The following is a 17,661-nucleotide window of genomic DNA, read 5'->3' as shown; positions in this document are numbered from 1 at the left end:
AGAACGTATCATCATCTTTATTGAAATATATGAAAATTTACATTTTACCATACTGTAATTTCACCTTCTATGTATATTTTTCAGGGAAGATTGCCTTTTTTACCACAACATCGACATTATTGTACCAACAGTATGAAGCCATATATAAACTTTTACCTAAATACAAGGTAGGGAACTTCTAGTTCACTCACAAGGCGTACGTCGTTTAATTTCGTTATGATCACAATATCATATGCAATTCTAAGATGCAGATAGATACTTTTATCTGACACTGTTAAATGGTAATTTTAGCTGATTTTTAAGCTTTAATAGCAAAATATATGATGTCGGGCTACATTATTCGGTTTGTTAGCACGTATTGCCACACTATAACCTTACTTTGAAAAAAAAGTTATCGTTTTAAATTTACTTTTGAAAAAAATTCATATCGAAAAGCTGAAAATAAATCAAATGCATTTAAAATTGACCGACGCAGATAATAAGCTGAATCAACATGGTAATAATACTACGTTTTTTTTCTATGTCGGTAGCAGCACATTAGAAAGTTCAGCGGACGGAATCAAGAAAACTTTTCTGAGATTTTAAGTAATTGTCGAGTTTGTGTCATCACTCCAATGTCCCTCGATAACTACCTGAGAGATTACGCTTTGTCCCTGGATGTATTTTCAATGCTTGTGTTTGACGAGTGTCATCACACACGCAGAAATGAACCTTACAACCAAATTATGGCACGCTACCGAAAATTATACAAAGAGGGCGGTAGATCACCACAGGTATGTGAATACGTCAGGCTGGATGAAATATATAAATATTTGGGAAGTGTTAAATCCCGTAGTAAAACAAAATAAACGTGCTTTATTACATTTTTGCCTTGAAATATAGAACATTATCAAACTGATCAAATCTATATTTTCAATGCAGTGATAAACAGCGAAATAAATAAAATTTTGCAGTGATAGTATAAGGAATTGCCGAAACTACTTTCCTCGTACTACATCGGTGGCTTCGGCATGGGCGCAGTAATACAAGACAAACTACCTTAAAGTAATTGAATTTCAATATCCAATTAGACTGATAACACAAATAGTGGATGAAATATTGTTATTTTTTAGGAATTGATTAACACGAACTGGAGTTAATAATTGTCATTTATTATTTTAACTTGTTTTTAGATTGGGAACTATATCATGTAGCGTATCAATATTTTGAAATTTGCAAACAAATCTACCGTACTCGTGAACTGTTTTTATATTTAAGAAATAATTAACGATGATTCGTGTATTGTTTCAGGATATACAACGAGGACGAGGATATTTTGCAATTAAATTAATAACGAAGGCCGCAGGCCTGAGTTATTAATTAAAATTGCAAAATATCCGAGTCCGAGTTGTATATCCTGCAACAATACACGAGTCAAAGTTGATTATTTATATTCTACCATGTACGGTTAAGTTCTGCGATCGACCTCTTTCTAATAGAAAAACAGCAAAGAACCCCCGAGAAAACCTTGTAATTTATTTCTTGAGTAATGCATTATTTGTTGATGAAATATACAGGCAATACAGTACTTCGATCAAGAGCATCTATCATATGGCATTGATTTTGAAAAAGAAAAAAAGAAAGAAAAAAAAAATAAATAAAAGGGGCATCCGTACGATTCGAACTCGCGTCGTGATAAAAAAATATTGAAAGACTAACCCATTAGCCCACTCGGCTTTAGTACCCTTTTATAAAATGGGTGAATATTAGATATATAAAATTGTAACAGACGTGTCTCACGACTGTGCATTATTGACACGAGCGTGTATTATTGGCACGAGCGTGGGTTATTGGAAAATAATACATAGTTTTAAACCAATCAAAACTGGCGTTGCATAGCAAACATTGTAGAATAAACAGCAAACCATGATTACGTGGCCAGATATTGTATCTGTTAGATGTATTATCACTTTTTACGCATACATTTGGAGATAACGTATTTGTTTAATCTTGTTAGATTATTGGCCTGACAGCGTCTATTGGGACTGAGAGGGCACAGAGCGTGGCTGATGCAGAGGAGAGTATCATCCAACTTATGGCGCGAATGAATGTTACTAAGATCGCTACTCCAAAGGTCTACGAAAAGGAGTACAAGAAATATGTTCCAGATCCTTTTAAATGTACGATGACACATGAAAGCACACGTTTAAGTCAGAAAAAACTACATTGTGTAGATTATTGGCCAAATTTGAAAAGAAACAAATAATAATTATTTATACACTTCTCACATATATAACCGTATAAGACGACATGTCCCCTCGACCTGAACTTTCAGATCACACATCGCTAGCATGACCTAGTGTTACCCGAAATCTGCAGGTGTCATACCATGGTCGTTTACCAATTGGCGACCATACCTGTCCCGAACGAGACTATTGCTCGAAGTTTTCCATTTTCGATTGTCATTCCACCAATTCCTCCGATTTTCTTATCATTGGGTGTATTGACACTTTTCTATTTCCGATAATTCAGCTCTCCTACAAGCAGATAAGTTGGGACAGCAGGTCAGAATGGGTCATCATTGGCATAAATGTTAGCATGTTTCGAATAATTGTTTATATATGAAATATCCGTTTCATTCCGATACCTGCAAAATCACCATAGTGTCTATCAGAACAATATTTATTGATATTGTTTTGTGTGACAGAGAAAATATATATAATATAGTTCGACTACATAACACTAGACATATGTGTTTGGATATACGTCCGTTAACATACAAAATTATTGATAATGTTGCAACTTGATGCTTTCAGAGTTGATAAAAGCGGCTTCAGCCATTGTCATCTCTCGGTATTGCTATTTTATATGTAGTTTTTTGCCTATTCCCGCCATCATAGCTCTTGGCGACATACATTTCGACGGCGCATAGTTTGGTATAAAGATGATAGTTAAGAGGCAATTTTTGATGAATTTGAACGATCAAGCGAACAAATTCACAATTAAAATTTTAAAGATTTCCCAGCATCTACTTTAAGGTCATTTCTAATCTCCTATGTCTGGTATCACAGTGGATTTATTATGAAAACAAATTAGGAAATACGTCGGTTAAATTTCAGGTACAGAGGTGATGAGAGACCGAAAGGTTGATCCGATCAGAGATACCATACAGCGCGCTATGGAACGGCTTGAAAAATGGCTCTTCGGTAAATGTAAGTGCAGAACTTGATACACTTGATCTACAATTGATTGCTGTAGTGACCTCTGTGCATAAATATCACTAATCTGAATAGTTTTGGAATGTTTATATCATTTGGTCATGGTTTCATTGATGGAACATCCCGTTGATATGCCCCTTGGCCAATATCCACTGTATATAGGGTCGTGTAAGGACACCTGTATAGGTGCATTGCTACCCAACACGGTATTGTCAGTAATATACCAGCTTTTGACACGTAGCACAATTACGACGCATCTATGTATAGTAACAGTCAAAACATTCAAATTGAACTTAGCATCGTATTTTTGGATGCAATTAAAAAGAATGAAATAAATAAAAAAAAGTCGTTGACGAAAGGAAGACTCGCCACGCAATTATATGACATGGTTATACCTCCCTGTTCAAAGTAAGGAAACATTGGTTTCCAATATTTTATAATTTCATTATTATACCTTTTTTATTTTTCTGATATGCGGAACCATTGTGATAGGTCATCTCACTTCCATTATACATTATTGCAGTGTGTGTTGTTTATATGTTACCGGTAGTACTTGATGTGGACACCGGGGATGTGCACAAGGTGTTGAGAGAGATACCTGAAACGCAGCGAACGGAGCAACAATATCAAACCTGGTTGTCTTCCTTACAGAATGTTCTCCCCCTCAGTAAACAACTAACCTGCAACCTGATACAACAGGCCATTGTAATAACAGACCATTTGACTGTAAGTTTGAAATAACGTAGTGTGTATTGGCTAGGTATCGTATTGTTTATACGCTATTTAAGGACCATGCTGCATAATAGGAGAAATGTATTAAAGCATTTACAATCGATTGGTTGGTCTAACGATTATCTTCTGCTGCCACGTCGTTTTGCTTACATATATATTATTGTCCATAAAATTGTCTCCTTCTGAATTAGCAAAGAAAGCAGAGACCCAAAGTATCAGCTGACAGTAAACATCAGGCGTTTAATTGTTCTGGATAGGATACTTTCAGTTATCCTCACATATCTGTATAGGGACCACGGAACCAAATGATTTCCCATAGACGGTAATGTTAACGTTTATCACTGTACTGCTTAAATGGAGTTTTCAACACTGGTCCAGTAGCCATAATTTTGAAATATGTCATCTCGGAAACCTCTAAATAGAATGATAAAAAATTCTACCAATTTGAACTTTTTTTTATATGGGGGCCACCATCTTGTATTGAATTCAGCACCAAAAAATCATCTAAATTTACAACAAAATACACACTTACTTAACTCCCCCTGACAAAAACAGGCTAGCAAAAAATAACTTTTTTTCTATATATTTTACATCTACATGTATTGCCCAGCCCACATATTAAAACTTTGGAAACTTCTCTCACCTAAATATCCAATCAGTAGGCCCCGATGCATTCACCTTCCTATTAAATCTTCTGCCCAAACGGGAAAAACCCACAATCTATTTTTGATTTGGTTCTGTGGTCCCTATACGGGACGCACTGCCATGTAACCGTGACTTCAATCATTCCAGATGTACCAGAACGCCCTCAGTTGTAACTATATTCTCTGTATGAGGGACGTATTGACGCAACTGTACCTCTCGTCACTGAAGTATGGAATATTAGAAAGAGAGAAACACAATGCTGTAGTCCTATGTAGCGCACGCGAAGGCAGTCCAAAAGAAGTCAGTATGGAAAAAGACAACACAGATTTGACGGTTGTCAGTCTGTACAAAGGTATGATGACAGCAGGGTAATGATATGCTACTCAAAACTGGTCCACATAATTTACCTCTTTTATGATACAGGGTAATAATCCTGGTTTAATAGATAACTTTCACTTATAGATGTCATAAATGAATTGGAATGCCTCTCAACGAACCCGATTTACGAGAATCCAAACATCATTCGTCTTCAGGAGATGGTGGATGAAAACTTTAGAGAGAATGGAAAGGATTCAATATTCATGGTGTTTGTAGAAACAAAAGCATCTGCAATAGCCGTTTCAAAATACCTTACAGAAAAATCATCCTTTGCGAAATGTGAGCACCTAATAAGTTCCAGGTCAACATCGGAATACAAGGAAAGTGAGTGTCAATTATGTTTAACTTTGAATAAGAATTGACGTAGCGTTTGTACCAAAACGAGCAAATAGAAATGTTTCTTAATCAAAACGGGCAATATGTGGGTGAATAGGACTGTGTATTTATCTTTGTTTAAGGGTTAGAGTTTAGGATTTCTAAAGAAAAGTGCTATCTCTCGGAAGAGGTTACATCAGTGAGTGTTTTTGATATGTCAGATAACATGTTTCAGGTAACGAAGTATCAAAATCAAGTTTGCTAAGTAGGAATGAAATTCGTATGGGTTCCTTATCGTACCTCCATCAGTTCTCTAATTTAGAATCTGAAATCTTCTGCGATCTACTGATAGATAGCAATTTTTTTTTAATTTACTGCATGCGATATTTGTGTCGGCGATTCGCATGATTTGTTTCTGTGCTGCCATTGAAGATACTAGAATCGATATGCTACCCCGTTCGTAACACTTGGAAGCTTAACAATTTTCTTTCGTGTCTAATGTTTTATTTTGGTTATATCCTAGAAGTTATCGTGTAGGCCGTTATGAATACCTGTTCTTAGTTCCTTAACTTATTATAGTTTCACTGTAGATGAATTTGTTGTTTTACTAAGTCTGCTTTCTATGAGAATCTTTGCGCGACCTTGTTACTTCTAGAACAATCCCAAGCCGAGCAAAGCCGAGTGCTCAAGCGACTCTCAGATAAAAAGCTCAATGGTATCGTAGCGACCCAGGTGGCCGAGGAGCGATTAGACATACCTGCCTGTAACTTCGTCATTCGTTACAACAATACCAGGAACGAGATATCCACTGTACAGATTGCAGGTTCGTATGCGACCCACGTAGGTCACAGAATGATATCATATTAAGGTACTACGTTATCGTATAATATGTGATTGTCAACCTACTGCGTCTTGGTTGGTTGAAGTACATCTTTGCCCAAGAAATTTCATTTAATGACTTTTTTGATATAAAAAAAACAAACGATTGATTCTCGCAGGATGCATGTGTTAATAATACATATTTCATATCGGTGCGATGTGAGAAAGTCCCGAAGTACCCCTGTGGTTTTTGTACAGTCAATGGAGTAGTCTTACTATTTACATAATTGGACATCGTGTGATATAACAGCATGCTGAAGTTTACATATAAAGCCATGGAGAAAAATGTGATGAACGGTCAGAGAGCGTATTAACTATTATGTTACAGGAAGGAGTAGAGCAAAACAGGGGAAAATCACAGACTTTGCAAATACAGTGAAGCAGAGACAAGAGGAGATGAACGTAATTAGATTGACACTGATGAACGACGGCTTAAGGAAAATTATGGCTAAGTCAGACGAAGATCTAGAGGCTGCGGTCAGACAGCGCATGCGCACTATCACTGAAAAAGAGGCTGAAAACGAGCGAGCGAAAGAGCTCCATAAAAAGAGTAAGAAGGAAGGCAACTTTACACTGCGATGTGGGGAATGTCAGGAGACTGCAGTGTCTAGCTGTGGCATACGATGTTACATGGGATCCCAATATGTAGTCATAGATAAAGAGTTCTACAAAAAGATAATACGTCGGCCTTCCGATAAAGTGGCTAGGTATGACAATCTGGAATTAAGGGATAAAATAAGCTGTAAAAAATGTAAACGTAACTGGGGGGATTGGGCCTGCTTTAAAAGTAACGTCTTCTGTGTAATATTGACGATTAAGAACTTCATTGTCAGGGATAACAACAAGAAAGAGGACCATCATAGAAAACCTTGGTCAAAACTTCCCTTCAAGGTACAACCCATGAGCGAGGATGAGTTTTCTGCTCTTGAAGGGTTTGAGGAACTTACAGAATATACCCATGATTGATGATAGGGTACGTTATTATATGACATTACGGCACATGCTGTACGAAAAGTAGTCATGATTCCTTACTTTTATCCTAACTTTAGTGGTTCTATGACAATGGATACAAGAACAATAGCTTAACGGATCAGTGAAACATATGCAAGTCAGTAGTATGTACGAATTTCAGTAACTTCATATCATAGCAACTGTATTTGACTTTTATGATGTGCATCAAATCTATTGCTATTACTATCATTCCATTATGATTATGAATATGATTCTGAATTGTTAATGAGATGCCAAAATTAGAATGTAATCATCACCTGAATTGTGGATTTCAGCGTGTGTTAACAAATAACTGAATCTCGTGTAGAGTGGAAGCCAGTGAACAATATTCCATCATAACAGTTTGGAACTTAAGGCCAAAACATATGTTCAGTTATATTACAACTTGGACGTGAAATATAAATATATATCCCGAACCAGGTTAACTAAAGCACCAAAAGAGATACATATATTCGAAATATTAATCCAACTCGCAAGGTCACATAGTTGAAATTATATTACTACCGTAAACGTAGAGTCTATAATAATGCTTATAAAGCAAATAAAACAGAGGATACAATGGTAGATTAATACAAGACCAAAACACAAATTAAATAAACTAGTAATTTTATGCATTTCATTCTGAGGGCAAATTTAAATATATCATTATAGTCAATGAGAAAATATTCCTCATTGTCAAAAATAGGTCCGATAACATGTCTAGGTGAGAGGTGAGAAACAGAGACATTACCTTAAAATATCAAAATTTGTAATCCGTGCTGGACTATCTTATTTACCCTTCCCCAGACAGGTTTTATAAGTGACGGATCAATTAGAAAAGAATATCCGTCTCTTTTGCGTTATTTAATACAATACTAAAGAGAAAACATGCCAGGTGTTTTGGTTCTAACCATTTTTAAAAAGACATTTGATTCAGTGTCTTTGTCTTTTATTCAATAGGTGGTGTATGTCTAACTTAATGATAATATAGGTAGTCAAATTTGTTTGGCTGTTACTGTAAGATATTTTCCTTTCCGTAGAGGCTATTATAGCAACTCAGTCTCCCCTTATCTATTATCATTTGCGCCCATGACCATCATGTTAAAAGTAAGAATAAGAATTGTATACAATGCATGAAAAATGTTAAGTCTCATTATTCTTGATATGCTAGATTTTCTATGATTTCTTTAGATTTTCATGTCAAGCACAATAAAACGGAGGAAAACAGTTTTTTTAACGTCCTATTAACAGTCTGTACAACATCCTGTCTAGTGAAACTGACCATGTCTAATATCATTTCTGTATAGTAATAATTAATCATTTGTTGCAATGTGTGTACCATAAACTTTATCTCTCACACACATACATGCTCACATTTGTACATATGGTTGAATACAACACAGTTCTTTATAACAGAATATTCTTTTTCATCTTTATGTAAATTACTCTTTACCATGTTATTCTAGTTGCATAACATTTTGTTTTACCACAAGTTCTTAGTAATTTTTATGAAAAAAAAAATATTAAAAGATTAGAAGAACAGCACAGGCTAGCGTCATGATAACAGCCTTCATAGGCTCAACACGTAGTCCAAGTGATAGACAAGGAAATATCCTTTTCAGTATTCCGAATGTCTGCTCAATCTTAACTCTGGTCTTACACAAAGCATCGTTATATTTAATTTCTGATTGGGTAAATGGATGGTTATATGGTGTCATCAGAAAAGTAGTGCATGGATATCCAGAGTCACCTAGCAACATTCAGTTATAGCTACCTGTAATATAAATATGCATAATTGTTTCAGGTCAGAATGAATTTATACTTATTTGTGTAATGATTTCACACAGGAAATCATTATTATAATTAGCAGTTTATCAATTACTAGTTATAATATAAAACAAATGGTTGAGTAGTGCAATTACATAATTAATATAGCTTATCAAAATAATGACAAGAGTGTAAATTGTGGAATGAAAGAAAAAATGATAATTATATCAGTCACATGCACTAAGAAATTACCTACAATGCAGTTCATAAGAATTGGTTTTACTCGTTCATACATATATGATGTCATATTGTATGATAGGAATGTACTCCTGTAGACAGGAATGTACAAGAATGTAATCTGTACAAGAATGTAATAATACAGTTTTATTATAGGGCATTTCAAAACTTCCATGTTATTTGCCATTTTCAAATTTGAATCCTAAAATGTATGACAATTGAATTTATAAAGTAAAATGTTTAAATAGTTAAAGAATTGGCATCACAGTATTTATAGTATACACATGTACATGCACAATTCTTGTATCATAGATCATCATTGATGTGCATTTTGTATTATGTGTATGGACTACATAACCATAATTGAAAAGTATATATGTTTACGTATGTACTTCTATGGAACATAATAATTCATGTGCATATCATGATTATAATGCTTTACTGTGAACATACCAAGTATACTTGTAATTCTTTATGAGTTTGTTATGTTTTTGTTGACACTTTTTGTGTATACTATCTGTGTACATTTTTTTTTATCAAGTATAGATATATGCATAAACTGAAATCATAAATTATCCTTTGTCCACTTTCATGTAATCTTAATTAGCTGTCATGACCTAGCCAAAATATATCTGCAGGCCAATATCACATTTTAACTTGCCTATTTGAATCAATTTGTCACTAAATTATTTTGAGCATATATTTAAGCATGTTTTGTGAATAGGTAGACTATATATTTTTTTTTTCGCATGAGTAATATGAATTGACGCATATTTCAAGGAACAGAGGCCTAGGTCAAACACGAGACAAAAATATTGATTTCAAATTATTTTCAATATAACTGGAGTTGTAATATCCATGCTCTTATATATGTAATTGACTGTAGTCTACAATAGTGGGATTTATACCAGACTTATATTTGCAAATCATAAACTTGATTATGTATTTTATTCAAATGAAATTAAAATGTTAAGTTCTAAGTTCAAATTCCAAAATAATATGTCTTTTCTTATTTTAACTTGTTGATAATTTATTTAACTTATTTGAATGATTTATAGATAAATTCAGAGGCAAATATATGTAAATCAAAATAATGACTTCTGTTGAATTTGAATACTGTTAACATGCTATGCTTAATAAAAACATATTTTTTTTGTTATGAATTTAATATGATACAGTATTTGTTTTTCTTTTCTTTGATTGTGACATTTATTCTTTTCTGAGCAAACACAAGATTGAAGGGAAATGTTTATTAGAATAAAATGCGTTTGCACTTCAAATCTAAGTGTATTTAGAAACCATTAACTTTTCGTGTAATGAACAGTTTCATGAAATTACTTTGTCCATGCATATTAGCAAATGGGCAGTGCAGAACTTGATATAATATCATACACTTTAAACAATCTTTACTGTACATTTCCTGTTTTGTGCCATACCGGACTTTGAGGCTAATGGGGAACATTAGTCAGTTACCGCCCCTGAATGGTATAATAGGTGGCGCTCTAGTTGTTGCGGTCCCAGTGTATTTCCGGTAAGTACACTTGAGATTGGTAAGAGAGTGGACGTAAAACCCGTTAAATGATCTAGCGGAGAGGATATGCCGAAAACGTGTTGCTGTGTCCCGTATTGTAGTGAAAGAGGGGGGCATGCATTCCCGAAGGATGAAAGACTCAAGTTATTATGGTTGTCGGCTATCAAACGAAACTCGTCGGAGAAAAGATTCCAGCGGTGGACCCCAACAAAGTCGAGCGTCGTTTGTTGCGGTCACTTCAGTGATGCCGACTACAAAACAGAGACCTCATACGGTAAGTCATCGGCTTTGATGTTTCGATTATTGTTAATTTTCAAATTCATCATGTTTCTGTAATGTTAAAGCTAGATGGTTTTGAAAACGCATACCCGTGTTTTCCCACCTAGGGTCTGGGTCGTTATCAATATCGGTACTGTGGCTATTATTAAACCCGTACATATGTATACAATGCAAGTCGAGTAACAAGCAATAGCAAAAGCAGTCATCGGTATTCTTATAAGCGTGTCCGCTTCTTGACCACCTGTTTTTTAATTATTCTATTTACAGTACGCATGCCCAAATCATGTATCAAGTATAGTAGATTCCTCACCCATTCATAATGACCCAGCAAAAAAAATCTTTCACTTGTTTAATTTCAACATATATGCTGTTTACTGTTGTTGTTGTTTTATTTTCTTTTGTTTAATTTACTTTTGTTTTGTTTCATGTCATGGCCGAGTCTAATGCAGCAACTACTAATGATCAAATCAAAATGAACTATATACTAGCCAAGCGTTCTGATAATATTGTTTGGATATATGTATAGTCATTTTGTTTGATTGATCTTACAACATTCAAGCTGCCGAAGGATGGATAGTATCATCTGATGGTGAATCTATTTGTAAACAATGATTAAAGGGTAAGTTTTAACAGTTTGACCTAGAAACTATATCACGACAGCAACACTATAATCTTTGGCCTTTGTGAGGCATCATATCTGCATTATAATGCTTGAATTATTGATATTACTCATGCATAAGCACACAATTTGATTTTGAAAAAAAAAATATTGGCTATGTTTATATTGTGTTGGATTTGATAAAAACAAACATTTCTTAAAAAATCATTTTAATCAGTGGATGTATTACATGATTATAGCAAAAACTCAATCTTAGATGCCTTACTTTTAACTCATTTGATTAGCAATGAATGGATATCAAATATTACAAAGACAATATCTTTTATACCAGGTACTTTACCATTGCGCAAGCAACTGAGGGATGGAGCTGTCCCAAGCATTTTTGCATGGAAACCAACAGAAAATTCCGGTCCCAGAGCAAAACGTCTGTGTGTACGAAATGCAGAAAAAGAATCTAATGGTAGATTTGTAATGAATGATTTTTTATATGATAGTCGCTGTCCTTCTTCAGATGATCAAGAGGTGGAAATTGATCCTTCTAGTGACTTGAATGTTGCTTATGAGGAGTGTGTTACTGACTCATCTCTATCGATCTACATTGAAGAAGAATGTATTGATATTGCAGAGTCACCGTTGCTGACAAATGCATGTACACAAACACCACATCTACCTGTACTTTCCATTGAATATTTTGTAAGTGATGATGCTGGAACCATGTTTTACACAGGATTGTCTTCGTACAAGGATTTTAAGTTTGTGTTGGCATGTCTCGGAGATGGTGTGAATCATCTGAATTATCTGTACAATCAGGTAGAAAATGTTTCTATTGAAAATCAACTCTTTTTAACTTTAATTAAGTTAAGACAGAACAAAACAAATTTTGAACTCAGTCGTCTTTTCAATATTTCTGAGACATCTGTTGCTAACATTTGGATCACATGGCTTAATTTTATGTATCGACAATGGCAAGAGATACAATGGTGGCCTGAACGAGATCTTGTAAGATATTTTTGTCCAACTGATTTTTTGTCCAAGTTTCCTACTACCAGAGTAATTGTTGATGGAACAGAGTGCCCTGTGAAAAAACCTAGGCCTCCTGTTGCTCAACAGTCAACCTATTCAACATACAAAAATAGGAATACGATTAAAGTGTTAGTAGGGACAACTCCAGGTGGATTAGTCTCCTATTTATCTCCTGCTTATGGAGGGTCAGTCAGTGATCGTCAGATTGTTGAAAGGAGTAATTTGGCCAGTATTTGTGACCCAGGAGATTCTATAATGGCAGACAAGGGATTTAATGTTCAGGATTTGTTTGCTGTTAGAGATGTAGCTATTAATATACCTACTTTCTTTAGAAAGAAAAATAGGATGACAGGCAAAGTTGTGCTCAGAGACAGGAAAATATCAAGTAAGCGTGTTCATGTTGAACGTTTAATTGGCCTAGCAAAGACTTATAAAATACTAGCAATGCCAATGAACAATATGCAGACAAAGCTTTCGAGTGAAATCACATTTGTTTGTTTTATGCTTTGCAACTTCAGAAAATGTATTGTTCCAAGACATGCATGAAAAGATTGACATCAAAAGTCAGATTACCGGGTATATAAAAAGATATTATGTCATAAAGATTTTACTTACAGTTGTAGATTTTATGTATAACTTCATTGGCAGTTCTATCACTATCAAACTTTGATATTCCATATCTGAACTACTTATCTCCTATCTTCACACAGTATGATTAATATCAATGGGTCATTTATACAAAATATGTTAAATAAAAAAACATCATTTAATTTTGGTAGGCAAATAACTTTATGATCAGGAAGTAGTGTTGATTAATTTAAACAAGGCTTTTTGAAATATATTTTTGTATTTCAAAATCAAATTCCAACATTACAAGTAAAATGAAGATAATACAAGTCCAACTTTTAACTGGCGGTCATTATCACAAATGTTACACACCTATATATGTACTGGTAGGTTTGGTTTATAATATTTTACATCCTATTAGTATAATTACTATAGCAGCCATGGTTATTAAAGGAATTGCCGGGCTAAGGTGGATGAGAAAGCCAGTGTACCCGGAGAAAAACCATGTTTATATGCCCTGCATTTGTTTTCAAACTGGTAACCTAAAGGTAGATAGTGATAGCATTCAGCCACCAATATCTATACATATAATGTACACATTTATCATCTTTGTCAAATATAGAGTACATACCAAACACAATTGTTGATCTAATTCAAAGAAAGAAGACCAAAAAGAAGTAACTGATATCAAAAGTTCCATCTTATTTCATTTTTTTCTGTTGTGTGTTTACATTCAAGATCTTATACTTTTTAAGAAAATCTTCTATCCATATATGGTACCCGTGTAATTATTTTCATGAACCCCAACTTAATGTATTCAATTTCCTTACAGTTTGAGAAGGTTGAACAATAGTATAGTTTATCATCACTATTTGTCTTTGTAGTCATGGATTTGAGATGACTACTAGTAGGTAATCAATGTAACACATAATTGAGAAACTCTAACTACGGACTTTTTGAGTAAAATATCTTTCCCATCTCTGGACTCGGTATGAAATATGGGTACTATGGATATATATCCATATTAAGTATACTTACATAGAAGGGAAATCAACCCTTTGATATAAAGTGATTTAGCTTCGAGTCTATGGTAAGATATTTCGATTGAATAGTCCTTAGTTTAAGTTATGATGTCTCTAGTTTTGAAATGAATATCTGTTGTAATCTTTGAAGTAGAACCTTTCCAGAACAGCTGCTTTAAAGTTAAGGTTGAAAAAAATCTCAAGTTCTGTAATCATGTCCTCTATAAATGTGTCATCACGAGGGACACTAATGATCTTTGTGTCTTTGAAGGTGTACACAACTAGTTTGCACAGATTACGTCCTGTACAGAACAGCTGACCCTGAATTTGGTAGTAGTAGTTGTGAGTTTGGTCAAGTACCAGTTCTCCACTAACAAAGTCTAGGTAAGGAACAGTTTCAGGAGTGATCTCGCTGTCTTTTGCACTGTATGGACATTTTATTTCAACTAGTTCAGACTCACCTAGCAGTGCATCAGGAGAAGATGCTAAGAAAGGATAAGATTTACTAACAAATAAACCACATTTCTGTGTTTGCACACCAGTCATATCCTCAAATTTACTGAGGGCAAGTGATTCATATGTCTGTCCATGATGAATAGGTGCAGGGGATGTTGATGTTTCTTGGTCATTGTGTACATGTGAAGTGTTGCTATGTTGTGTCAATGTCCTTGCCAGTTTTACCATGTTGGTCTTGTTTGTTGCTTTACTGATTCTGCCAAAATTCGATGAGGTAATCCGTATGCATCTTTCTTGAAACCAACTCTTACTTGAAGCTTGATCGCGAGTGTTTTTTTCAATTTGTGTTATCTCGTCAACAGTTATTTTTGTAATTTTCATTTTCTGCAACCAAATGTCGGAGGATGTTAATTCAAAATAGTCATGATCTTTATCAAGGGCATATGGGTTTGCTGGTTTGAAAAGTTGTGATACAGGATAGTCATTAACTTGATTGTGGTTCATCCAAATTGACCTAAAGTGATCATTGTATCCTGGAATATTTCGGTATTGCTGTGGACGTGGATCAAAATTTACACATTTAACAGACTCTTTTGCAAGTGGAAGTTCACTGGCCTTGATTGGGCTTCCATGGTAGGGCTTTGTTTTGTGAAATGATTGTAGTTTTTGAGTACAAGTTTCCTCTGTAAATACTTCCTTAGTAACTGAAAATCTATGGCATGCAAAAAGAACAGCACAAACATGTTTACAGTGGGCTTTCGGACCCATACCAGCTGCACATTCACACTGTCCCTCAACCACACAACCCTTCTTGTCAATACATACATCTACAACATATGATACACTTTTCTTCATTTGCGCACGGCATTCAGATCTTATGTAAAAGCTGTCAGCCTCTGATGCCAAACGTAAATATTTGAGAAATCGATTTGAGTACAAATCTTTAGCGTCACTGTCTATAGTCTTTTGTAGTGGAAGGAGATATGACTCTACTGCCTCTAATGTCAAGTTTGTGAAATCTGTGTCTTGGTTAATATCTCTATAACTCTCGAAACCTGGCACACTCATACTAAATTCAGGCTCTAACTCTTCACGACCAAAATCTTTGTTTCTATCATACGCCTCAAGCCTGAAACATGCAAATTAGAATATATATTATACATGTAACTATGTATAGATTTTTATGGCTCACAAGCTAAAAGTTGACCCTCACATGTCTAATGCTATTTTCATTTGAGCTGATACATGATCCTATTTGAAGTATAAAAATAATCTAAATGTAATTTAACAATGTAATTAAATTATCTTCACTTTACTGGAGTTGGTCATCAGTGTTTACAAGTGTTGAAGTAATAAAACAATATCAAACACAAATATATTGTTTATTTATATTGTACAGTTATCAGTATCCTGCAGTGAAATAGGAAAAGGAAAAGGGCCACGCCACTATCGTATCGTTTTGTAAACACGTAATATGTCTACCCTACGATAGATTATAAACATATAATTTTTTACAAAACGAATTATATTGACGTGGCCCTGTGAATCGACGAACGAGAATCCGTTATTTGTTTACATTACAATAGGAATAACGGACTTTACAGGATGACGGACGGACACTGGACTTTCATTATATAATTGTACATTTATATTTGAAACCATTAAACGATGACCGATCACAAAAGATTTAGACCAGTGCGGTATAACAAACCGGGGCTTCACGGTAACGTAACGTTCACGTAATGGACTAGCCGATCCGACAGTTTACAATGCAACGTAAAATAAAACGAACCTCTCAATCAATTCATTCTTTCGACCAGATACACGAGCTCCACGGGTTCGCAACTCCTTCCTTAGCTTTGGAAGGTCCCACGATCCATAGGATAAGGGTTTACTCAAAGACATAATTATCGATAGATATATATGATCACCCTAGAGGTCGTTGACATTCAGATTTCGCGGAATGTCAGGACCGCAACGTACTGTGCGCCACCTATAATCAGGGGAGTTAACTCTAAATGAATTCCTACCGATGTTCCCCATTGTATACACTCCCGGATCAGAGACATCGTCACCATTATTGCATTCATTGAAATGCACGTCAAATAGTTTCTGTGTAAACCAATGTTTCAAAGGAATTTTATTACCTTGGTGGCATTGTTTTGGACGTGATAGTATGTGATTTTGCTTGCTTTTCATTGCACGCCGCATAATGATAACCGGTCTTCGGGTTCACTTTTACATTAAATATAAGCCGGATGTTAACGTCACCAAAATTGCGAATGAAAGTTTACCTGCTATCCTGGAGAAATCTGCCTTCACTCTTGATGCTTCGGCCCCGGATGGCATACTTATGTATATTCTTGCCAAACTTGCGATTGCTAAGCACATAGAATATACTGTTCTGGAAACTTGGCTTTCGGATATACCAACTGAATCACCGATCAATTTAAAGAAAGCTCCCGTAGCGAGAAATCGGAGGATAAGAACTTAAGAAGCACTTGCTGCAGCTGTGATAGGGACTGAATCCCTCCTTGTTGGCCTTGCAATAGCTGTGTCTATCAGACTAGTGATATATACCAATGTATCTAGCGAAAATCTGAAGCGACTAAAAGTTTCTTCACTTGACAGACCTCCGAGACTCACTCTGGGTAAAAACACACGATTTCTCCTTCTTTGTCCTCTTCTGCGTCTCAGTCGACCTAAATTAGCCGTATTTGAGGTTGCTCTGCAGCTACCTCAAATATTTGAGGAAAATCTCAAATTCATTTGAGGAAAACTGCATATTTCACTTTTGAACAAGTGAATTTGAGGAAAATCTCAGGATTTGAGGAAAAACTCAAAATTTGAGATAAGTTGAGGTTGAGGAAGGGTTTTACAAGCCATTTTGAGGAATCTAATGTAATTTGAGGAAATCCTCAGATTTGAGAAAATCTCAACACTTAAGAAGTTTTATACAAGCGGGGCATGGTCATTTAAGAACGTGCCATGTTTTGGAGGTGGAGGAAAGTCGGAGTACCCGGG

At 35.0% G+C, this 17,661-nt stretch overlaps 2 protein-coding genes across 2 annotated transcripts; both read left to right on the top strand.

Annotated features, from left to right (window-relative positions):
* Nucleotides 1-537: 537 nt before the first annotated feature.
* Nucleotides 538-10,313, top strand: LOC117327156 (interferon-induced helicase C domain-containing protein 1-like). Its single transcript, XM_033884009.1, has 8 exons — nt 538-773; nt 1,997-2,159; nt 3,099-3,191; nt 3,748-3,923; nt 4,722-4,926; nt 5,037-5,276; nt 5,923-6,090; nt 6,475-10,313. The coding sequence occupies exons 1-8, from the start codon at nt 615-617 to the stop codon at nt 7,110-7,112; spliced, it is 1,842 nt and encodes a 613-aa protein (XP_033739900.1). The 5' UTR covers nt 538-614; the 3' UTR covers nt 7,113-10,313.
* Nucleotides 10,314-10,601: 288 nt separating this feature from the next.
* On the top strand, nt 10,602-16,011 carry LOC117327155. Its single transcript, XM_033884008.1, has 2 exons — nt 10,602-11,569; nt 11,901-16,011. Exon 2 carries the CDS (start codon nt 12,041-12,043, stop codon nt 13,136-13,138), a length of 1,098 nt encoding a protein of 365 aa, XP_033739899.1. The 5' UTR covers nt 10,602-11,569; nt 11,901-12,040; the 3' UTR covers nt 13,139-16,011.
* The last annotated feature ends 1,650 nt before the right edge of the window (nt 16,012-17,661 follow it).

This window comes from Pecten maximus, chromosome 5 (genome assembly GCF_902652985.1).
Source record: "Pecten maximus chromosome 5, xPecMax1.1, whole genome shotgun sequence".
Lineage (NCBI taxonomy): Eukaryota > Metazoa > Mollusca > Bivalvia > Pectinida > Pectinidae > Pecten > Pecten maximus.
Note: the sequence above shows the minus strand (reverse complement) of the source record. Positions and strands in the feature narration are given on the sequence as shown.

Coding starts and splice junctions, on each gene's coding strand:
- LOC117327155 (XM_033884008.1), top strand. CDS start 12,041: ATGAATGATTTTTTATATGATAGTCGCTGTCCTTCTTCAGATGATCAA.
- LOC117327156 (XM_033884009.1), top strand. CDS start 615: ATGTCCCTCGATAACTACCTGAGAGATTACGCTTTGTCCCTGGATGTA. Junction 3,192..3,747: donor AAAATGGCTCTTCGGTAAAT/GTAAGTGCAGAA, acceptor TGTTACCGGTAG/TACTTGATGTGGACACCGGG. Junction 6,091..6,474: donor ATCCACTGTACAGATTGCAG/GTTCGTATGCGA, acceptor ATTATGTTACAG/GAAGGAGTAGAGCAAAACAG.